The sequence below is a fragment of the Pristiophorus japonicus genome, unplaced genomic scaffold (genome assembly GCF_044704955.1).
Source record: "Pristiophorus japonicus isolate sPriJap1 unplaced genomic scaffold, sPriJap1.hap1 HAP1_SCAFFOLD_496, whole genome shotgun sequence".
NCBI lineage: Eukaryota > Metazoa > Chordata > Chondrichthyes > Pristiophoridae > Pristiophorus > Pristiophorus japonicus.
Genome location: NW_027254402.1, coordinates 83,197 through 102,814, shown reverse-complemented (window position 1 = coordinate 102,814; position 19,618 = coordinate 83,197). Strand labels below are relative to the sequence as shown.

The 19,618-nt window shown below is 46.1% G+C and overlaps 1 protein-coding gene across 1 annotated transcript; it reads right to left on the bottom strand.

The window, feature by feature from the left end:
* Nucleotides 1-986: 986 nt before the first annotated feature.
* mustn1b (musculoskeletal, embryonic nuclear protein 1b) lies at nt 987-7,603 on the bottom strand. The gene is made up of 3 exons (XM_070873504.1): nt 7,494-7,603; nt 7,278-7,401; nt 987-1,405 (listed from the first exon to the last, which is right to left on the bottom strand). Exons 1-3 carry the CDS (start codon nt 7,500-7,502, stop codon nt 1,296-1,298), a joined length of 243 nt encoding a protein of 80 aa, XP_070729605.1. The 5' UTR covers nt 7,503-7,603; the 3' UTR covers nt 987-1,295.
* Nucleotides 7,604-19,618: the final 12,015 nt, after the last annotated feature.

The following is a 19,618-nucleotide window of genomic DNA, read 5'->3' as shown; positions in this document are numbered from 1 at the left end:
GCCGGGGCCGGGAATGGACGCCGGGGTCGGGGGTGCCGGGCGTGGACGCCGGGGTCAGGTTGGGGGTGCTGGGAGTGGACGCCGGGGTCAGGTTGGGGGTGCTGGGAGTGGACGCCGGGGTCAGGTTGGGGGTGCCGGGGGTGGAGACCGGGGTCGGGGGTACCGGGAGTGGACGCAGGGGTCGGGGGTGCCGGGAGTGGCCGCCGGGGTCAGGTCGGGGGTGCCGGGCGTGGATGCCGGGGTCGGGTTGGGGGTGCCGGGAGTGGACGCCGGGGTCAGGTTGTGGGTGCTGGGGGTGGAGACCGGGGTCGGGGGTACCGGGAGTGGACGCAGGGGTCGGGGGTGCCGGGAGTGGCCGCCGGGGTCAGGTCGGGGGTGCCGGGAGTGGAGGCTGGGGCCGGACGCCGGGGTCTGGTGTGCAGGGAGTGGATGCCGGGGGTGGACGCCGGTCGTGAGTGCCGGGAGTGGACGCTGGGGTCGGGGGTCGAGCCAGGGGTGCCGGGGTGGACGCCGGGCCAGGGTGAGGTGGAGGAAGGTGTATCCTTGGCTGCCTGATACTTGATCAGCATTCCCCCTGCCACCAGCAACATCCGTTTGATTGTTTTAAACAACATGGGTCTACGTTGAAGACCTCAGAGCAAGTCCGGCATGTTGTAAACCGAGGTCCTTGAACAGGCAGCAACTTTATTTACATGTTTAAGGGGCCTGACATTTGTTTTCAGAGGTTGGCCGGGACATTGTGAATTTTACAGATTGGGTCTGCGTTTTCCCACCGCTAAACTGGTATGATTTCGAAACCATGGGGCAACATGAGCCAATTGTGGACCCACTATTAATATATGAGCGGAGCTTGCAGTTGATGAAAAGTCTCAAATCTCAAATGGTCGGTTTATTTAAAGAGATTTGATAATACAATCTTGTTTTCTAATTAGATGCTTTCTGATCCAGAAACTTTATAGATTAATAAATCACAACCACTCGCTCTGCGGGATGTGAAATCAGGAAGTAACTTTTATTTTATTTTTTGATTTTATTATATAAAAAATAGTAGGGATTTCTTCACAATCACAGTTCTGTTGTTCTCACTTTAGGGTCAAATATTTGGCAATTTCTGTAAATCATGTAATAAACTGGAACTATGTAAGTAGACGGTATAGTTTTGGGAGTGCTGGAGTGAGTTGCGTTAAGTGCTAGATTCTGGTTGTTACTGAGGGTCAAAGCCTCCTCGGTTCAAACTAGAATTTCCAAATCATCTCCAACCGGCCTCTGTCCTTCAAGTGGAGGCAAAGCTTTGCTCATTTACTGAAGACGCTCTTTGGTGGCTCTTCAGCGCTCTTGGTGAACACCGTCTCGTCTCCCGTTCTCACGGCGCTGAAGACCGAAGGAGCAACAACACCTTCCTGCTCTGTTGGTACAAACAACAAACAGTCACGCAACTCACTCACCATCGGGTACCGCACATAGGATCATTGGGCCCAGAGTGACCCCATCACGCCCCCCCCGCCCCCCCCCCCCCTGGAGTGACCCCATCAGGGAGGGGGAGAGCTCCCGAGACGCTGCATTCGAGGAGGCAGTCGTACCTCTTGGGTTAAATAATTCAAATTTGGTCCGTGGACAGGGGCAGGAGGGTGTGACTACAAGTGAGGCAGATATGGGGACCCAGGATGAAGTGATGGAGGAGCCTCAGCCCTTGCTCCCTGTGCGGACGCGAGTAGGGACTGCAGGGAGGATGAGCAAACTGACCACAGCACTATGGTACAAGGAGCCATTCAAGTTGGGGGGGTAAAAAGAAATGTGGTAGGGGACAGTATAGTTAGGAGGATAGATACTGTTCTCTGCAGCCGAGAGCGTGAGTCCTAAATGCTGCGTTGTCTGCCCGGTGCCAGGGTTAAGGACATCTCTGGGCTGGAGAGGAACTTGGAGTAGGAGGGGAAAGATCCAGTTGTCGTGGTCCACATGTGTATCAACGACATAGGTAGAACAAAGAAAGAGGTTCTGCTGAGAGAGTATGAGCAGCTAGGGGCCAAATTAAAAAGCAGAACCACAAAGCTAATAATCTCTGGATTACTACCTGAGCCACGAGCAAATTTGCATAGGGTCATTAAGATCCGAGAGATAATGCGTGGTTCAAAGATAGGTGTGGGAGAGATGGGTTTCGATTCATGGGGCACTTGCACCAGTAGTGGGATAAGAGGGAGCTGTTCCGTCTGGGCGGGCTTCACTTGAACGAGGCTGGGACCAGTGTCCTGGCGAATCAAATAATTAGGGCTTTAAACTAAATAGTGCGGGGAGGGATCAGGTGAGCGGAAATTTAAAATGTCAAAGAGAAAGGAGAATGCAATAGTGCAGGGTAGCGATAGGGATAATGACAACCACAGTGTGACAGGAAGGGGCAGAGCGTATAAATGTAAGAGTGTCTCAGAGTAGGAAAAAATGGTTAAAAAGACAAAATTAAAAGCTCTTAATCTGAATGCACATGGCATTCGTAACAAGATAGAAAAGTTGACGGCACAGATAGAAATAAATGGGTATACTCAGCCATTACAGAGACGTGGATGCAAGGTGACCAAGGCTGGGAACTGAATATTTGCAATTTCGGATGGATAGACAGAAAGGAAAAGAAGGTGGGGTAGCTCTGTAAATAAAGGATGAGATCAGTGCAGTACAGAGAAATGATATTGGCTCAGAAGATCAAGATGTAGAATCAGTTTGGGTGATAAGAAATATTAAGGGTGGGAAGTTACTGGTGCGAGTAGTCGATAGGCCCCTTAACAGTAGCTACACTGTAGGACAGAGTACAAATCAAGAAATAATGGAGGCTTGTAATAAAAGAACAGCAATAATCATGGGTGATTTTAATCTTCATATTGATTGGACATAGCAAATTGGCAAAGGTAGCCTTGAAGAAGAATTCAAAGAGTGTATTCAGGATGGTTTCTTAAAACAATATGTTCTGGAACAACTAGGGAGCAAACTATTCTCGATCTGGTAATGTGTAATGAGACAGGATTAATTAATGATCTCATGGTAAAGGATCCTCTTGGGTAGAGTGATCATAGCATGGTAAAATTTCAAATTCAGTTTGAGAGTGAGAAAGCTAGGTCTCAAACTAGTGCCCTGAACTTAAAGGAAATTACAAAGGTATGAAGGCAGAGTTGGCTAAAGTGGACTGGGAAAATAGATTAAAGCGTAAGACAGTAGATGAGTAGAGGCAAACATTTAAGGAGATATTTGATAACTCTCAGCAAAGATATATTCCAGTGAGAAAGACTAACCATCCGTGGCTAACTAAGGAAGTTAGGATGATATCAAACTGAATACAAAGGTGAAGAATAGTGGAAGGCCAGAAGATAGGGAAATTTTTAGAAACCAACAAAGTACGACTAAAAAAAAGATAGTTTGAGAGTAAATTAGCAAAAAATATTTTAAAAACAGACAGTACGAGCTTCTATAGGTATCTTAAAAGTAAGAGAGTAGCTAAAGTAAATGTTGGTCCCTTAGAGGATGAGACTGGGGAATTAATAATGGGAAATTGGGAAATGGCAGAGAAAACTTTGAACAAAAGTTTTGTTAAGGTCTTCATGGTAGACCACTTAATAGTGTAGATGAACAAAGGGATCTTGGAGTGCTTGTCCACAGATCCCTGAAAGTAGCAGGCCAGGTGGATAAGATGGTTAAGAAGGCATACGGAATGCTTGCTTTTATTGGCTGAGGCATAGAATACAAGCAAGCGCAAGGAGGTTATGCTTAAATTGTATAATACTTTGGTTAGGCCACAGCTGGAGTATTGCGTGCAGTTCTGGTCGATGTATTATTGGAAGGACGTGATTGCACTAGAGAGGGTGCAGAGGAGATTTACTAGGATGCTGCCTGGAATGGAAAATCTTAGTTATGAGGACACATTGGATAGTCTGGGTTTGTTCTCATTGGAACAGAGGAGAGGAGACCTCATTGAGGTGTACTAAATATTGAGGGGCCTGGACATAGTGTTTAGTAAGGATCTATTTCCATTGGTAGAGGGGTCTATTACGAGGGGGCATAGTTTTAAGGCGATTGGTGGAAAGTTTTGAGGGGGGGGGCTTTTTTACGCAGAGGGTTGTGGGGATCTGGAACTCGCTGCTTGGAAAAGTGGTGGATGCAGAAACCCTCACCACTTTTAAGAGATGGTTGGATGGGCACTTAAAGTGCAGTAACCTGCAGGACCTAGAGCTGGTAATTTGGATTAGACTGGATGACCTTTTGTTGGATGGCGCAGATATAATGATAAGTACTGCAGGGAATAGAATATGGCCAGGGTGATCTGGACTAGTGTCGATCGCCTGGATGGGTCGGAGAGGAATTTTCCCAGATTTTTTTCTCCCTAAATTGGCCTGGTTTTTAATCTGGATTTTGTCTCTCCCAGGAGATCACATGGCTCCGAGTGAGGTGGAGTGTAGAATGTTTCAGTATAAGGGGTGTCGCAGTTGTGTGAGGCGGACTGGTTGGGCTGGGTGCTCTTTGCCTTTCCGTCATTGTTCATAGGTTTATATGTAAGCTTTAGGGCTGCTGACCGAGGGCCATGCGGCTCTTTGTCGGCCGGCACGGACACGATGGGCCAAAATGGCCTCCTTCTGCACTGCAAATTTCTATGTTTAAGACACTAAAAGCATCCCAATAATTGATAAACAAGGGGCTTTTGGGAGGGAGGGAACTTAAAACTATCACTAGAGAAAAAGTACTAAGCAAACCAATGGGACTAAAGGTAGACAAGCTCCCTTGACCTGATGGCCTGCATGCTAGGGTCTTAAAGAAATGGCTGCAGAGGTAGTGAATGCATTGGTTGTAAATAACCAAAATTCCATAGACTCTGGAGAGGTCCCAGCGGATTGGAAAACCGTATATGTAACACCTCTATTTAAGAAAGGAGGGAGACAGAAAGCAGGAAACTATAGATCAGTTAGCCTAGCATCTGTTGCTAGGAAAATGGTGGAGTCCATTATTAAGGAACTAGTAGCAGGACATTTAGAAAATCATAATACAGTCAAGCAGAGTCAGCATGGTTTTATGAAAGGGAAATCATGGTTGAGAAATTTGCTGGAGTTCTTTGAGGATGCAATGAGCAGGGTGGATAAGGGGGAACCAGTGGATGTGGTGTATTTGGATTTCCAGAAGGCATTCGATAAGGTGCCAAATAAAAGGTTACTGCACAAGATAAAAGTTCACAGGATTGGGGGTAATATATTAGCATGGATTGGCTAACTAACAGAAAACAGAGAGTCGGGATAAATGGGTCATATTCAGGTTGGCAAACTGTAACTAGTGGGGTGCAACAGGATCGGTGCTGGGGCCTCAACTATTTACAATCTATATTAATGACTTGGATGAAGGGACTGAGTGTCATGTAGCTAAATTTGCTGATGAAACAAAGATGGGTGGGAAAGCAAATTGTGAGGCAGACGCAAAGAATTTGCAAAGGGATATAGACAGGCTAATGAGTGGGCAAAAATTTGGCAGATGGAGTATAATGTGGGAAAATGTGAGGTTATCCACTTTTGTAGGAAAAATAAAAAAACAAATTATTATTTAAATGGAAATAGATTACAAAATGCTGTGGTACAGAAGGATCTGGGTTTTCCTTGTACATGAAATACAAAGTTAGCTCGCATCCAGGTACAGCAAATAATTAGGAAGGCAAATGGCCTTTATTGCAAGGTGGAATGGATATAAAAGTAGAGAAGTCCTGATGCAGGGCTTTGGTGAGACTACACCTGGAGTACTGCGTACAGTTTTGGTCTCCATATTAAAGGAAGGATATACTTGCATTGGAGGCAGTTCAGAGAAGGTTCACTAGGTTGATTCCTGAGATGAAGAGGTTGTCTTATGAAGAAAGGTTGAGTAGGTTGGGTTTATATTCATTGGAGTTTAGAAGACTGAGAGGCGATCTTATTGAAACGTATAAGATTCTGAGGGGGCTTGATAGGGTAGATGCTGAGAGGATGTTTCCCCTCGTGGGGAAATCTAGAACTATAGGGGGCATAGTTTCAGAATAAGGGGTCCCCCATTTAAAATGGAAATGGGGAAGAATTTCTTCTCTGAGGGTCGTGAATCTTTGGCATTCTCTATCCCCAGAGAGCTGTGGAGGCTGGGTTATTAAACATTTTTAAGGTGGAGCTTGACAGATTTTTGAGTGATAAGGGAATAAAGGGTTATGGGGAGCAGGCCAGGAAGTGGCACTGAATCCATGATCAGATCAGGGTGTTGGTGAGATCTTATTGAATGGCGGAACAGGCATGAGGGGCCGAATGGACTACTCCTGCTCCTATTTCTTATGTTCTAACACCATCACACCCCCAGAATAATCCCATCACACTCCTGTGTAACCCCAGGATAACCCCATCGCACCACCAGAATAATCCCCTGATTTAAGGAGAACAACCCCAGCTTTTCCAGTTTCTCCACATGACTTAAGTCTCTCATCCCTGGAACCATTCTGGTAAATCTCCTCCGCACCCTCTCCAAGATCTTGACACCCTTCCTAAAGTGTGGTGCCCAGAACTGGACACAATATTCCAGTTGGGGCCTAACCCGGGATTTATAAAGGTTTAGCGTAATAGTGATGTGGTGGGGCTGTGATGATTGGCCTCTGATAATCATAACTATCTTCATTTTGGGTACCACTCCAGCCACAAGGGTTTTCCTGTTGAGCTCCAATGGTGTTGGGATTTCTCGGGCTCCTTGGCAGCTCATTTCCAGACTTGCGTGCAGCTCCCAGCTTGTTTTTCTGCACTCCTCCTTGGAATAGGGTGGGTTGCCTGGCCTAATGTGGAGGAATATACAGTACCGCGTGGGTGATAAATGTATTTATGCAGTCCACTGGAGAGAGAATTTTTAGACAACACACAAGACATCCCAGCAGCCACCATTCGTGGTGCTGACTATTTTCCCCAGCAATAGTGCAGGAAAGGTGCACTGCAATTGGACTGAACCCAAAGCACAACTCCAAAACTGGGCAGGAAGTTTGATCCGGGGCTGGAGATAGTTACATTTGTTAAAGGGTGTGTTTATCTGACCCGAGTTAACTCCTGGGTTTGGGGACTAGAGCGAGGGGAGAAAATGATTAGATGGGACAGTTTTTCAGTATATTATCCACACCGAGAGCCCAGAGCAGGAGAGATTCAGGAATAAAAACGAAATTACAAAAACTGCTGACATAAATTGACAGCTGACTTTACGATAACAATAAATCGGCGCGCACAATGCTGGCACAGGACGGAAGTCCCAAACGCCGCTGCACTCACCGCATTGCTGGAGAACCTGGTAAGTTTTCGACTGGATTTTCTGTTTCGTTCCCAGTTTATTTCGAGCTCCTTTAATATCTTCCTCCTTCATCGGCGGTCGTTTCTTCTTCACAACCTGCGCTTTCTAGCCGGCACATTTAGCAAGAAAACAGTTTTAAAAAGAATATTTACAGATCAGATGAAGAGACAGCGGGAAGCCGGACTTGGGAGACTTACCTGCGACATGGTTTCAGAGGCGCCTCACGGACTGAATACGCTCCCGGAGACTCGCACTGGGACCCGAGGCGGAGTTCAGTTCGCTCCCAGTTTTGATGCTGGGAATTTTCTAATTGTGGAGCGAGGGATGAGCTCAGAGTCCGTCACCGCGGGTTATTATTAGGCATTGATTCTTCTTTGTAGAATTTACTGAACCTGTTTGATGTTTACAGGCAGCTGCACAGACTCAAACTGAGAGGGAGCCGCAGTTTTATTGCACGCATTGAGTTTATAGTTCGGTCCCACAGGTGGTTATTCTCCACACCAGCTTCCTCCCACCCGATATTTCACCCCATCAGCAGTGAGGCTTACATGTTCTACCTCTGACCAAGTGTGTGTTTGTGGGGGGGCGGGGAAGGATTAAGCTCCGGGTTTATTGGGAGAACTACACAGAAAATCAGCCGCTTCTCAAACTTCACTTAAACTTCATTTGAGAATCTGATGTGCACAGTCCCAGGGCCACCCGCTGCTCGTGTCCCTGACTCAGCCCCTATCTCTGGCATTGACATTTACACACAATCTTTGAACCTAATTTCATTTCACGGTTAAAATATTCCGCATGTTTCTGATTGACAGAATCTCGTCATATTCTTCACTTTGGGTGGGTGATGATGAACATTCCCTGAGACAAGAGTCACAATCCAGGATTGCAGAACCCCGCAAACAACCATCTTAGGCCATCTGGCCAGGACGTGAGGTGAAACACTTCACTGGCGACACCCATCAGTCTCCCTCTCTTAAATTACATTACTGCAATATCTCTCCATTGAGGGTTTCACCAATGGTGGGTCCAACACCATGGGGTAATTTCACCATCTGATCTGTCCTCCCCTCGTGTACAGGAGTTCTACCTGATCTGATCTATTACAGCTTTTCTTTGCTTTCTAAGTTAGGGAAGGGATTTAAATTGTAACTTAACTTACTAGTACTTATTAAATTAATAACATAGAACAGATAAAATAATTAAACAATAAAATTAAAATATCGATTGAATTAAAGTTTTAATTAATAAATAAAACAAGGTTAGAGATGGCAGGACAGGTGGTGTGTGTTAACTGCAGCATGTGGGAGTTTGTGGAGAGCATCGCAATCTGCAGTAAGTGCCTGCAACTCGAGCAGAGTTGTTGAGTTGGAGTAAGAGCTGCAGACATTGCCATGCATCAGGGTGGGGGAGAGTTACCTGGACACTTTGATCCAGGAGGCAGTCGCACCCCTTAGGTTAGGTAGTGGTGCAGGTCTGGTTAGTGGTCAGGGACAGGAGGGTGTGACTGCAACTCAGGCAGGTAAGGGGTCTCCAGGTGCAGTGCTGAAGGAGCCTTGGCCTTTCCCCTTGTCCAACAGATATACGATTCTTGCTGCCGGTCTGGATGAGGGAAAAGTCTGCAGGATGGATGAGCAAACTGACCACGGTGCAGGAGACTAATCAAGTGGGGGAGTGAAAGGGAATGTAGTGATGGGACAGTATAGTTAGGGGGATAGATACTGTTCGCTGCAGCTGTGACCGGGAGTTTCAAAGGTTGTGTCGCCTGCCCGGTGCCAGGGTTAAAGATATCTCTTCATGGCTGGAGAAGAAGTGGGAGGGGGAGAATCCAGTTGTCGTGGTCCATGTAGGAACCAACGACACAGGTACAACTAGGAATGAGGTTCTGCTGAAAGAGCTTGAGGAGTTGAAGTCCAAATTAAAAGGCAGAACCTCAAAGGTAATAATCTCTGGATTGTTACCTGAGCCACACGCCAATTGATATAGGGATAAGCAAATTAGAATGTTAAATGCGTGGCTCAAAGAGTTGTGTGGGAGGCAGGGGTTTTGCTTCCTGGGGAACTGGCACCAGTACTGGGGAAAGAGGGAGCTGTTCCATTGGGACGGGCTCCACTTAAACTGGGCTGGAGCCAGTGTCCTGGCGAATTGAATAACTCGGGCAGTAGACAGGGTTTAAACTAATGAAGCAGGTGGGGGGGGGGGGGGAGGATTCAGCAAAGAGTGAATTTAAAAGCTGCAAGAGAAATGTCAACACTCTAGAGCAGAGCAGAGTTTTGGGTAAAAATAAGCAGAGTGGGTCAGGAAGAGACAGAGAGAGTAACAAAGGTCACAGGGCATCAGTGACTAAGGTGACATCAGGGAAAAGTAGAAAAAAGTCAAAGCCAAAGGCACTATATCTGAATGAGTGAAGTATTCGCAACAAAATAGATGATTTAATAGCGCAGATAGAAATGAATAGGTTTGATCTAATAGCCATTACGGAGACATGGTTGAGAACTAAATATTCCAGGATACTTAACTTTTAGAAGAGATGGGCAAAATGGAAAAGGAGGAGGGGTAACCCTGATAATAAAGGTTGGGATAAAGACAGTAGAGAGAAAGGATCTTAGCTCAGAAAATTAAGTGGAATCAGAGCTAAGAAATAGCAAGGAACTCCCAATATTGGGGGAGTTGTTTATAGTCCTCCAAACAGTAGTTGTAATGTAGCGCACAGTATAAATCAGGAAATTAGAGGCACATGTAACAAGGGCAATACAGTAATCATGGGGGACTTTAATCTACATATAGACTGGGCAAACCAAATATGCAGTACTAGTGTGGAGGACGAATTCATGGACTGTATACAAGATAGTTTTCTAGATCAGGACATTGAGGAACTAACTTGGGAACAGGCTAATTTAGATCTAGTATTGTGCAATGGAAAAGGGTTAATTAATAAGCTTGTAGTAAAGGGGTCTTTAGGGAAGAGTGACCATTATATGACAGAATTTTATATTGAGTTTGAAAGTGATTGAATTAAATCCGAAACTAGGGTCTTGAATCTAAACAAAGCAAACTACGTAGGTATGAGGGACGAGTTGGCTAAAGTAGATTGGGAAACTACAATAAAAGGTATGACGGTAGGCAAGCAATAGCCAGCATTTAAAGAATGAATACATAATTTACAATAAACATACATTCCTTATCTTATGTATGCAACCCTATGTAACCAGCATTCTACCGGCACCAGAGGGTGTTTCTGTTGGAGTCCCAAGGGATCCCAGCATCCCTTGGGAGCACTGTATATAAGCAGGCCTCCCATGCTGTACCAAGACACTGGAGTTAGAATAAAGAAACTAAGGTCACACTTACGTCTACAGTACTCAATCACATTACTTTATTCTGGACATAACAACTAGAGATGAGGATGGAATGCCTAAAAAGTCTCCTATGATGAAGCAGTGCATGAACTACCACTATGGATAGTACCAGGAGATGGTCCCACACTGTTCGGCAGAAGCTGGCTGGGAAAAATCCAATGGAACTGGGATGACATCCAAGCGCTTTCGTCCGTCAATGACGCCTCATGTGTCCAGGTTCTGAGCAAATTTCTGTCGTTGTTTGAGCCAGGCATCGGAAGTTTCTTGGGGGTGAAGGTGCAGATCCACTTGATTCCCAGTATACGACCCATCCACCACAAGGCACGGGCGGTGCCATATATGATGCGAGAGAAAGTGGAGATCGAGCTAGACAGGTTGCAACGAGAGGGCATCATCGCACTGGTGGAGTTCAACGAGTGGGCCAGTCCGATTGTTCTTGTTCTCAAGGGCGATGGCACGGTCAGAATTTGCAGGGAGTATAAAGTAACGATTAGCTGTATTTCGCTGCAGGATCAGTACCCGCTACCCAAGGCAGACGACCTATTTGCGACGTTGGCAGGAGGAAAGACGTCCACCAAGTTGGACCTGACCTCGGCCTACAAGACGCAGGAGCTGGTGGAATCTTCGAAAGGCCTCACCTGCATCAACACGCACAAAAGTCTGTTCATCTACAATAGATGCCCGTTTGGGATTCGATCGGCCACGGCTATTTTTCAAAGGAACATGGAGTCTGCTAAAGTCGGTTCCACGCATTGTGGTTTTCCAGGACGACATACTGGTCACAGGTCGGGATGCCATCGAACACTTGTAGAACCTGGAAGAGGTTCTAAGTCGGCAAGATCGTGTGCGACTCAGATTGAAACGCTCAAAGTGTGTTTTCCTGGCTCCAGAGGTCGAGTTCTTAGGGAGAAAAATCGCGTCAGACGACATCAGACCCACCGACGCCAAGACGGAGGCCATCAAGAACGCGCCGAGACCACAGAACGTGATGGACCTGCGGTCGTTCCTGGGACTCCTCAACTATTTTGGTAATTTCCTACCCGGTTAAGCACCTTGCTAGAATCTCTACACATGTTGCTACGCAAGGGAGTTGACTGGGTATGGGAGAAATCACAAGAGACAGCTTTTGAGGAAGCCCGAAATCTGTTATGTTCCAACAAACTGCTTGTCCTGTAATGATCCTTGTAAACATTTAGTGCTAGCTTGCAATGCATCTTGGTATGGGGTCGGGTGTGTGTTACAACAAGCAAACAAATCGGGGACATTGCAGCCGGTCCTTTATGTGTCCAGGAGCTTGTCCAATGCCAAAAGGGCCTACAGCATGATTGAAAAAGAAGCTCTGGCATGCGTTTACGGGGTAAAAAAAAATGCATCAGTATCTGTTTGGGCTTAAGTTCGAGTTAGAAACTGACCATAAGCCGCTCATATCGTTATTCTCAGAGAGCAAAGGTTTCAATACCAATGCCTCTGCTCGCATCCAAAGATAGGCGCTCACGCTGTGTGCATATAACTATGTAATTCGCCACAGGCCAGGCACAGAGAACTGCGCTGATTCCCTCAGTCGGCTACCATTACCCACCACCGGGGTGGAAATGGCACAGCCTGCAGACTTGCTCTTGGTGATGGATGCATTTGAAAACTAAAAGTCACCTGTTACGGCCCGCCAGATCAGGACCTGGACCAGCCAGGATCCTTTATTGTCCCTTGTAAAAAACTGTGTCCTCCATGGGAGCTGGTCCAGCATCCTAGCGGAGATGCATGAAGAGATCAAGCCGTTCCAGCGGCGTAAAGACGAAATGTCCATACAGGTGGAGTGATTTTGTGGAGTAATCGTGAGGTTTTGCCCAAGAAAGGCAGGGAAATGTTCATACGCGACCTACACAGCACCCACCCAGGCATAGTAATGATGAAAGCTATAGCCAGATCCCATGTGTGGTGGCCCGGCATCGACTCAGATTTGGAGTCTAGCAGTGCGCCAATGCAACACTTGCTCTCAACTGAGCAATGCACCCAGGGAAGCACCGCTAAGTTTGTGGTCATGGCCCTCCAAACCGTGGTCTAGGATCCACATTGACTTCACTGGCCCATTTCTAGGCAAAATGTTCTTGGCTGTTGTGGATGCGTATTCAAAGTGGATTGAGTGTGTAATAATGTCTGTAAGCACGTCCACTGCCAGCATCGAAAACCTACGAGCCATGTTTGCCATGCACGGCCTGCTGATGTCCTTGTCAGCGACAACGAGCCGTATTCATCAGTGCTGAATTCAAGGAATTCATGACCTGCAATGGGATCAAGCATATCACATCTGCCCGCATCTAACGGCCAGGCAGAACGGGCAGTCCAAACCATCAAGCCAAGCTTGAAACGCGTGTCGGAAGCCTCCCAGCAGACCTGCCTGTCCCGAGTCCTGCTCCGCTACCGCACCAGACCCCACTTGCTCACAGGGGTTCACCCAACCGAGCTGCTCATGAAAAGGGGGCTCAAAACAAGGCTCTCTCTCGTCCACCCTGATCTCCATGATCATGTCGAGGGCAGGTGGCATCAACAAAGCATGTACCATGATTGCTTAAATTTGTCACACGATATTGATGGGGACAGCATCAAACAAGAAATAACGGAAGTGTGCAATAAAGGTACAGCAGTAATCATGGGCGACTTTAATCTACATATTGATTGGGCTAACCAAACTGGTAGCAATACAGTGGAGGAGGATTTCCTGGAGTGTATTAGGGATGGTTTTCTAGACCAATATGTCGAGGAACCAACCAGAGAGCTAGCCATCCTAGACTGGGTGATATGTAATAAGAAGAGACTAATTAGCAATCTTGTTGTGCGAGGCTCCTTGGGGAAGAGTGACCACAATATGGTAGAATTCTTTATTAAGATGGAGAGTGACAAAGTTAATTCAGAAGTTAGGGTCCTGAACTTAAGGAAAGGTAACTTTGATGGTATGAGGCGCGAATTAGCTAGATTAGACTGGCAAATGATACGTAAAGGGTTGACGGTGGATAGGCAATGGCAAACCTTTAAAGGTCACATGGATGAACTTCAACAATTGTACATACCTGTCTGGAGTAAAAATAAAGCGGGGAGGTGGCTCAACCGTGGCTAACAAGGAAAATTAAGGATAGTGTTAAATCCAAGGAAGAGGCATACAAATTAGCCAGAAAAAGTAGCAAGCCGGAGGACTGGAAGAAATTTTGAATACAGCAGAGGAGGACAAGGGGTTTAATTAAGAGGGGAAAATAGAGTACGAGAGGAAGCTTGCTGGAAACATAAAAAATGACTGCAAAAGCTTCTATAGATATGTGAAGAGAAAAAGATTAGTGAAGACAAACGTAGGTCCCTTGCAGTCAAATTCGGGTGAATTTATAATGGGGAACAAAGAAATGGCAGACAAATTGAACAAATACTTTGGTTCTGTCTTCACAAAGGAAGACACAAATAACCTTCCAGATGTACTAGGGAACCGAAGGTCTAGTGAGAAGGAGGAACTGAAGGATATACTTATTAGGCGGGAAATTGTGTTAGGAAAATTGACAGGATTGAAGGTCGATAAATCCCCAGGGCCTGATAGTCTACATCCCAGAGTACTTAAGGAAGTGGCCCTATAAATAGTGGATGCATTGGTGATCATTTTCCAACAGTCTATCGACTCTGGATCAGTTCCTATGGACTGGAAGGTTGCTAATGTAACACCACTTTTTAAAAAAGGAGGGAGAGAGAAAACGGGGAATTATAGACCGGTTAGCCTGACATCAGTAGTGGGGAAAATGTTGGAATCAATCATTAAGGATAAAATAGCAGCGCATTTGGAAAGCAGTGATAGGATTGGTCCAAGTCAGCATGGATTTATGAAGGGGAAATCATGCTTGACAAATCTTCTGGAAATTTTTGAGGATGTAACTAGTAGAGTGGACAGGGTAGAACCAGTGGATGTGGTGTATTTGGACTTTCAAAAGGCTTTTGACAAGGTCCCACACAAGAGATTGGTGTGCAAAATCAAAGCACATAGTATTGGGGGTAATGTACTGACGTGGATAGCGAACTGGTTGGCAGACAGGAAGCAGAGAGTCGGGATTAACAGGTCCTTTCCAGAATGGCAGGCAGTGACTAGTGGAATACGGCAAGGCTCAGTGCTGGGACCCCAGCTCTTTACAATATATATTAATGATTTAGATGATGGAATTGAGTGTAATATCTCCAAGTTTGCAGATGACACTAAACTGGGTGGCGGTGTGAGCTATGAGGAGAACGCTAAGAGGCTGCAGGGTGATTTGGACAGGTTCGGCGAGTGGGCAAATACATGGCAGATGCAGTATAATGTGGATAAATGTGAGGTTATCCACTTTGGGGGCAAAAACACAAAGGCAGAATATTACTGAATGGCGGCAGATTAGGAAAAGGGGAGGTGCAGCGAGACCTGGGTGTCATGGTTCATCAGTCATTGAAGGTTGGCATGCAGGTACAGCAGGCGGTGAAGAAGGCAAATGGTATGTTGGCCTTCATAGCAAGGGGATTTGAGTATAGGAGCAGGGAAGTCTTACTGCAGTTGTACAGGGCCTTGGTGAGGCCCCACCTGGAATATTGTGTTCAGTTTTGGTCTCCTAATCTGAGGAAGGACATTCTTGCTATTGAGGGAGTGCAGCAAAGGTTCATCAGACTGATTCCCGGGATGGCAGGACTGACATATGAGAAGAGACTGGATCGACTGGGCCTGTATTCACTGGAGTTTAGAAGGATGACAGGGGATCTCATAGAAACATATAAAATTCTGACGGGACTGGACAGGTTAGATGCAGGAAGAATGTTCCCGATGTTAGAGAAGTCCAGAACCAGGGGACACAGTCTAAGGATAAGGGGTAAGCCATTTAGGACTGAGATGAGGAGGAACTTCTTCACTCAGAGTTGTTAACCTGTGGAATTCCCTACCGCAGAGAGTTGTTGATGCCAGTTCATTGGATATATTCAAGATGGAGTTAGATATGGCCCTTGCGGCTAAAGGGATCAAGGGGTGTGGAGAGAAAGCAGGAACGGGGTACTGAAGGAATGATCAGCCATGATCTTATTGAATGGTGGTGCAGGCTCGAAGGGGCGGATGGCCTATTCCTGCACCTATTTTCTATGTTTCTATGAAGTCAATGACCCTCTATTTGTACTCAACTATGGACATGGTTCCAAATGGTTTGCTGGTACTATCATAGCCAAAGAAGGGAGTAGGGTGTTTCAGGTCAAACGCACAAATGGCCTAACTTGCAGAAAGTAATTGGACCAAACCAAACTGCGATTCACGGACAGCCACGAGCAACCTAAAGAGGACACCACCAACTTCGACCCTCCGACACACACACACACACACACACGTGGCAACCGACATGGTTGACCACGAAGCTGAACTCATCATCCCCAGCAAGACCAGCTGCGCAGCAGCCCAGCGAAGGCCCAACCAACTCACCTGCACCTGCATTTAAACCGAGACGACCGACTAGGGAGCGAAAAGCCCCAGATCATCTCACCCTGTAAATAAGTGCACTATTGACTTCGAGAGGGAGTGATGTGTATGCAACCCTATATAACTAGCATTCTACCGGCACCAGAGGGTGTATCTGTTGGAGTCCCAAGGGAACCCAGCATCCCTTGGGAGCACTGTATATAAGCAGGCCTCCCATGCTGTACCAAGACTCTGGAGTTAGAATAAAGAGACTAAGGTCACACTTACGCACGTCTACAGTATTCAATCACATTACTTTATTCTGGACATAACACCTTTAAGGCACAATAATTAGGAAAAGTGGCCCTACTGTGGCTAACAAGAGAAGTTAAAGATATTATTAGATCAAAGGAAGAGACTTATAATGTTGCCAAAAAGAGCAAAGGACACCCAGGCCCCTCTAAAAACCAACAAATTCCAATCTCTCACCATTTAAAAAATACTCTGCTTTTCTATTTTTCCTACCAAAGTGGATAACTTCACATTTCTCCACATTATATTCTATTTGCCATGTTCCTGCCCACTCACTTAGCCTGTCTATATGTCCTTGAAGTCTCTTCGCAGCCTCCTCACAACTTACATTCTCACCTAGCTTTGTATTATCAGCAAACTTGGATATAATATATTTGGTCCCCTCATCCAAATTATTGATATAGATTGTGAATAGCTGAGGGCCAAGCACTGATCCTTGCGGCACCCCACTAGTTACAGCCTGCCAACCTGAAAATGACCCATTTATTCCTACTCTCTGTTTTCTGTCCGTTAACCATTCCTCAATCCATGCTAGTATATTACCCCAAATCCCATGATCAGCCTCAATTCGCTGGAGATATATCAAGTCGCTGGAGAAGATCCTGCAAATCCTCTGGGAGGACAGGCACACCAACATCAGTGTCCTCACCCAGGCTAACATCTCCAGCATTGAAGCACTGACCACACTCGATCAGCTTCGCTGGGCAGGCCACATAGTTCGCATGCCAGACACGAGACTCCCTAAGCAAATGCTCTAGGCAAAGCTCCTTCACGGCAAACGAGCCAAAGGTGGGTAGCGGAAACGTTACAAGGACACCCTCAAAGCCTCCCTGATAAAGAGCGACTTCACCACTGACACTTGGGAGACCCTGGCCGAAGACCGCCCTAGGTGGAGAAAGTGCATCCAGGAGGGCATTGAGCTCTTCGAATCTCAACACCGAAAGCGTGAAGAGGTCAAACGCAGGCAGCGGAAGGAGCATGAGGCAAACAGGTCCCACCCACCTCTTCTCTCGACAAATGTCTGTCCCACCTGTGACAGTCTGTGGTTCTCGTATTGGACTGTTCAGCCACCAAAGAACTCACTTCAGGAGTGGAAGCAAGTCTTCCTCAATTCCAAGGAACTGCTGCTGATGATGATGATGATGAATTTTGTTCAATAAATTCTTATGTGCCACCTTATTGAATGCATTCAGAAAATCCAAATACACTACATCCACTGGTTCCCCCTTAACATGCAGATACAGAACACAATTAAGAAAGCAATATTTGTTGGCCTTTATTTCAAGAGGATTTGAGTATAGAGTAAAGACATCTCTGCAATTATATAGAGCCCTGGTGAGACCCCGCCTGGAGTATTGTGTACAGTTTTGGTCTCCTTACCTAAGGAAGGATATAGTTGTCATCAATGAAGGTTCAGCAGACTGATTCCTGGGATGGGGAGTGGTGGGGGGATTGTCCTATGAGGAGAGATTGAGTAGAGTAGGCCTATATTCTCTAGAGTTTAGAAGAATGAGAGGTGATCTCATTGAAACATTCTTACAGAGCTTGATAGGGTAGATGCAGGGAGGATGTTTCCTCTGGCTGAGGAGTCTAGAACCAGGGGTCAGTCTCAGAATAAGGGATCAGCCATTTAAGACTGAGATGAGAAACTTCTTCACTCAGAGAGTGGTGAATCTTTGGAATTCTCTACCCCAGTGGACACTCCAGCCAGGGGGAAACAACCTCTCAGCATTAACCCTGTCAGTCCCCCTCAGCATCTTATGTTTCAATGAGATCACCTCTCATTCTTCTAAACTCCAGAGATTATAGGCCTAATCTCATAGGATAGCCCCTCTCATCCCAGGAATCAATCTAGTGAACCTTCACTGCACCACCTCCAAGGAGACCAAAACTGTGCACAAGGTGTGGTCTCACCAAGGCCCTGTACAATTTGTAAAAATATGTCCTCCCCTCCCCTCCTAGTTGTAGGGCCTCCCACTGCCTCAACCCTACTCTCAAACTCTTTCCCAAATCCCTTCCCCTTGGTAATGTTTCCAGTCTTTAAAAGCCTCCTCAAATCCTTGCTCTTAATTCTTCTATTACTGCTCAGCATCTGTTTTGTGAGATGTTTATTACATTAAAGATTAAATATAAATGAAAATGAAAAAGAGCAAACTCCTAGAAATTGTCTCAAAGCCCTGGTGAGCTCCAGCTATCAGGGGAGGTATGTGTCGGCCATTAATCTGAAGGCTGGTCTCCGATCCGAGCAAGGATCTTACACTGGGGCCGAGTGAGAATATGGGCTGCCACTCACCAGAGACTGAGCAAATGCCATAGATTTAGGGAGCTGCGAGGCAGGAGTAAAGTATAAAAGGCCAAGATTGGATGATTTGCCTCTGTAGGACTTAAAATACCAACACTTTCACTTACTTAGTTTATTGAATTTAATTTGCTTCATTTTTGCTGTTTAAACTTCATTCCTTAGTGCTAATTTAAGTATTGGGTTAATTAATCTCCTCAATCACTTTGCAGCCATTGATATGTTTGACCACGTCATCCTCCGCCAACACTTCGCCTCTGTTGTCCATGTCAGAGTGACTACCCTCATTTAGCTATGTATCAGATCATGGCCAGATTATCTCCAGCAATGGCTTCTCTTCCCTCCCTTGCACCACGACTTCTAGAGTCCCCCAATGATCTTGGCCTCCTCCTCCTCCTCCTCATCTACATGCTCCTCTTGCCGACGTCATCAGAAACATGGTGTCAAGTTCCACAGGTACACTGACGACACCCAGCTCTACCTCGCTCCACTTCTCTCGACCGCTTCACTGCCTCTGTGCTGTCAGAGTGCTTGTCTGATATCCAATCTTAGATGAGGCACAATTTCTCCTACCTAAACTTTGGTAAACCCAAAACTATCATATTTTACTCCGGCACAAAGTCCATACCCTTGCTATCAATTCCATTCCCATCACCAGCTACTGTCTCAGGATGAGCCAGACTGCTTACAACCTTGACCCCGAGTGGAGTTTCTGACCTCATGTCCTCTCCATCACAAAGACTGCCTACTTCCAGCTTTAACATCTGCTGCTGAAAGCCTCATTCTTACAAAACTTAGCCTATGCTGGCAATCTGTGGGCTTCCATTTTATCTCAACACAAACAGGCCTTTCCGTTAATCTACACTTCTAACATTTATACATACATAATCAATTTTAATCATTAATAAACACTTTTATTCTTAG

Coding starts and splice junctions, on each gene's coding strand:
- mustn1b (XM_070873504.1), bottom strand. Junction 1,406..7,277: donor CCAGGTTCTCCAGCAATGCG/GTGAGTGCAGCG, acceptor TTGTACCAACAG/AGCAGGAAGGTGTTGTTGCT.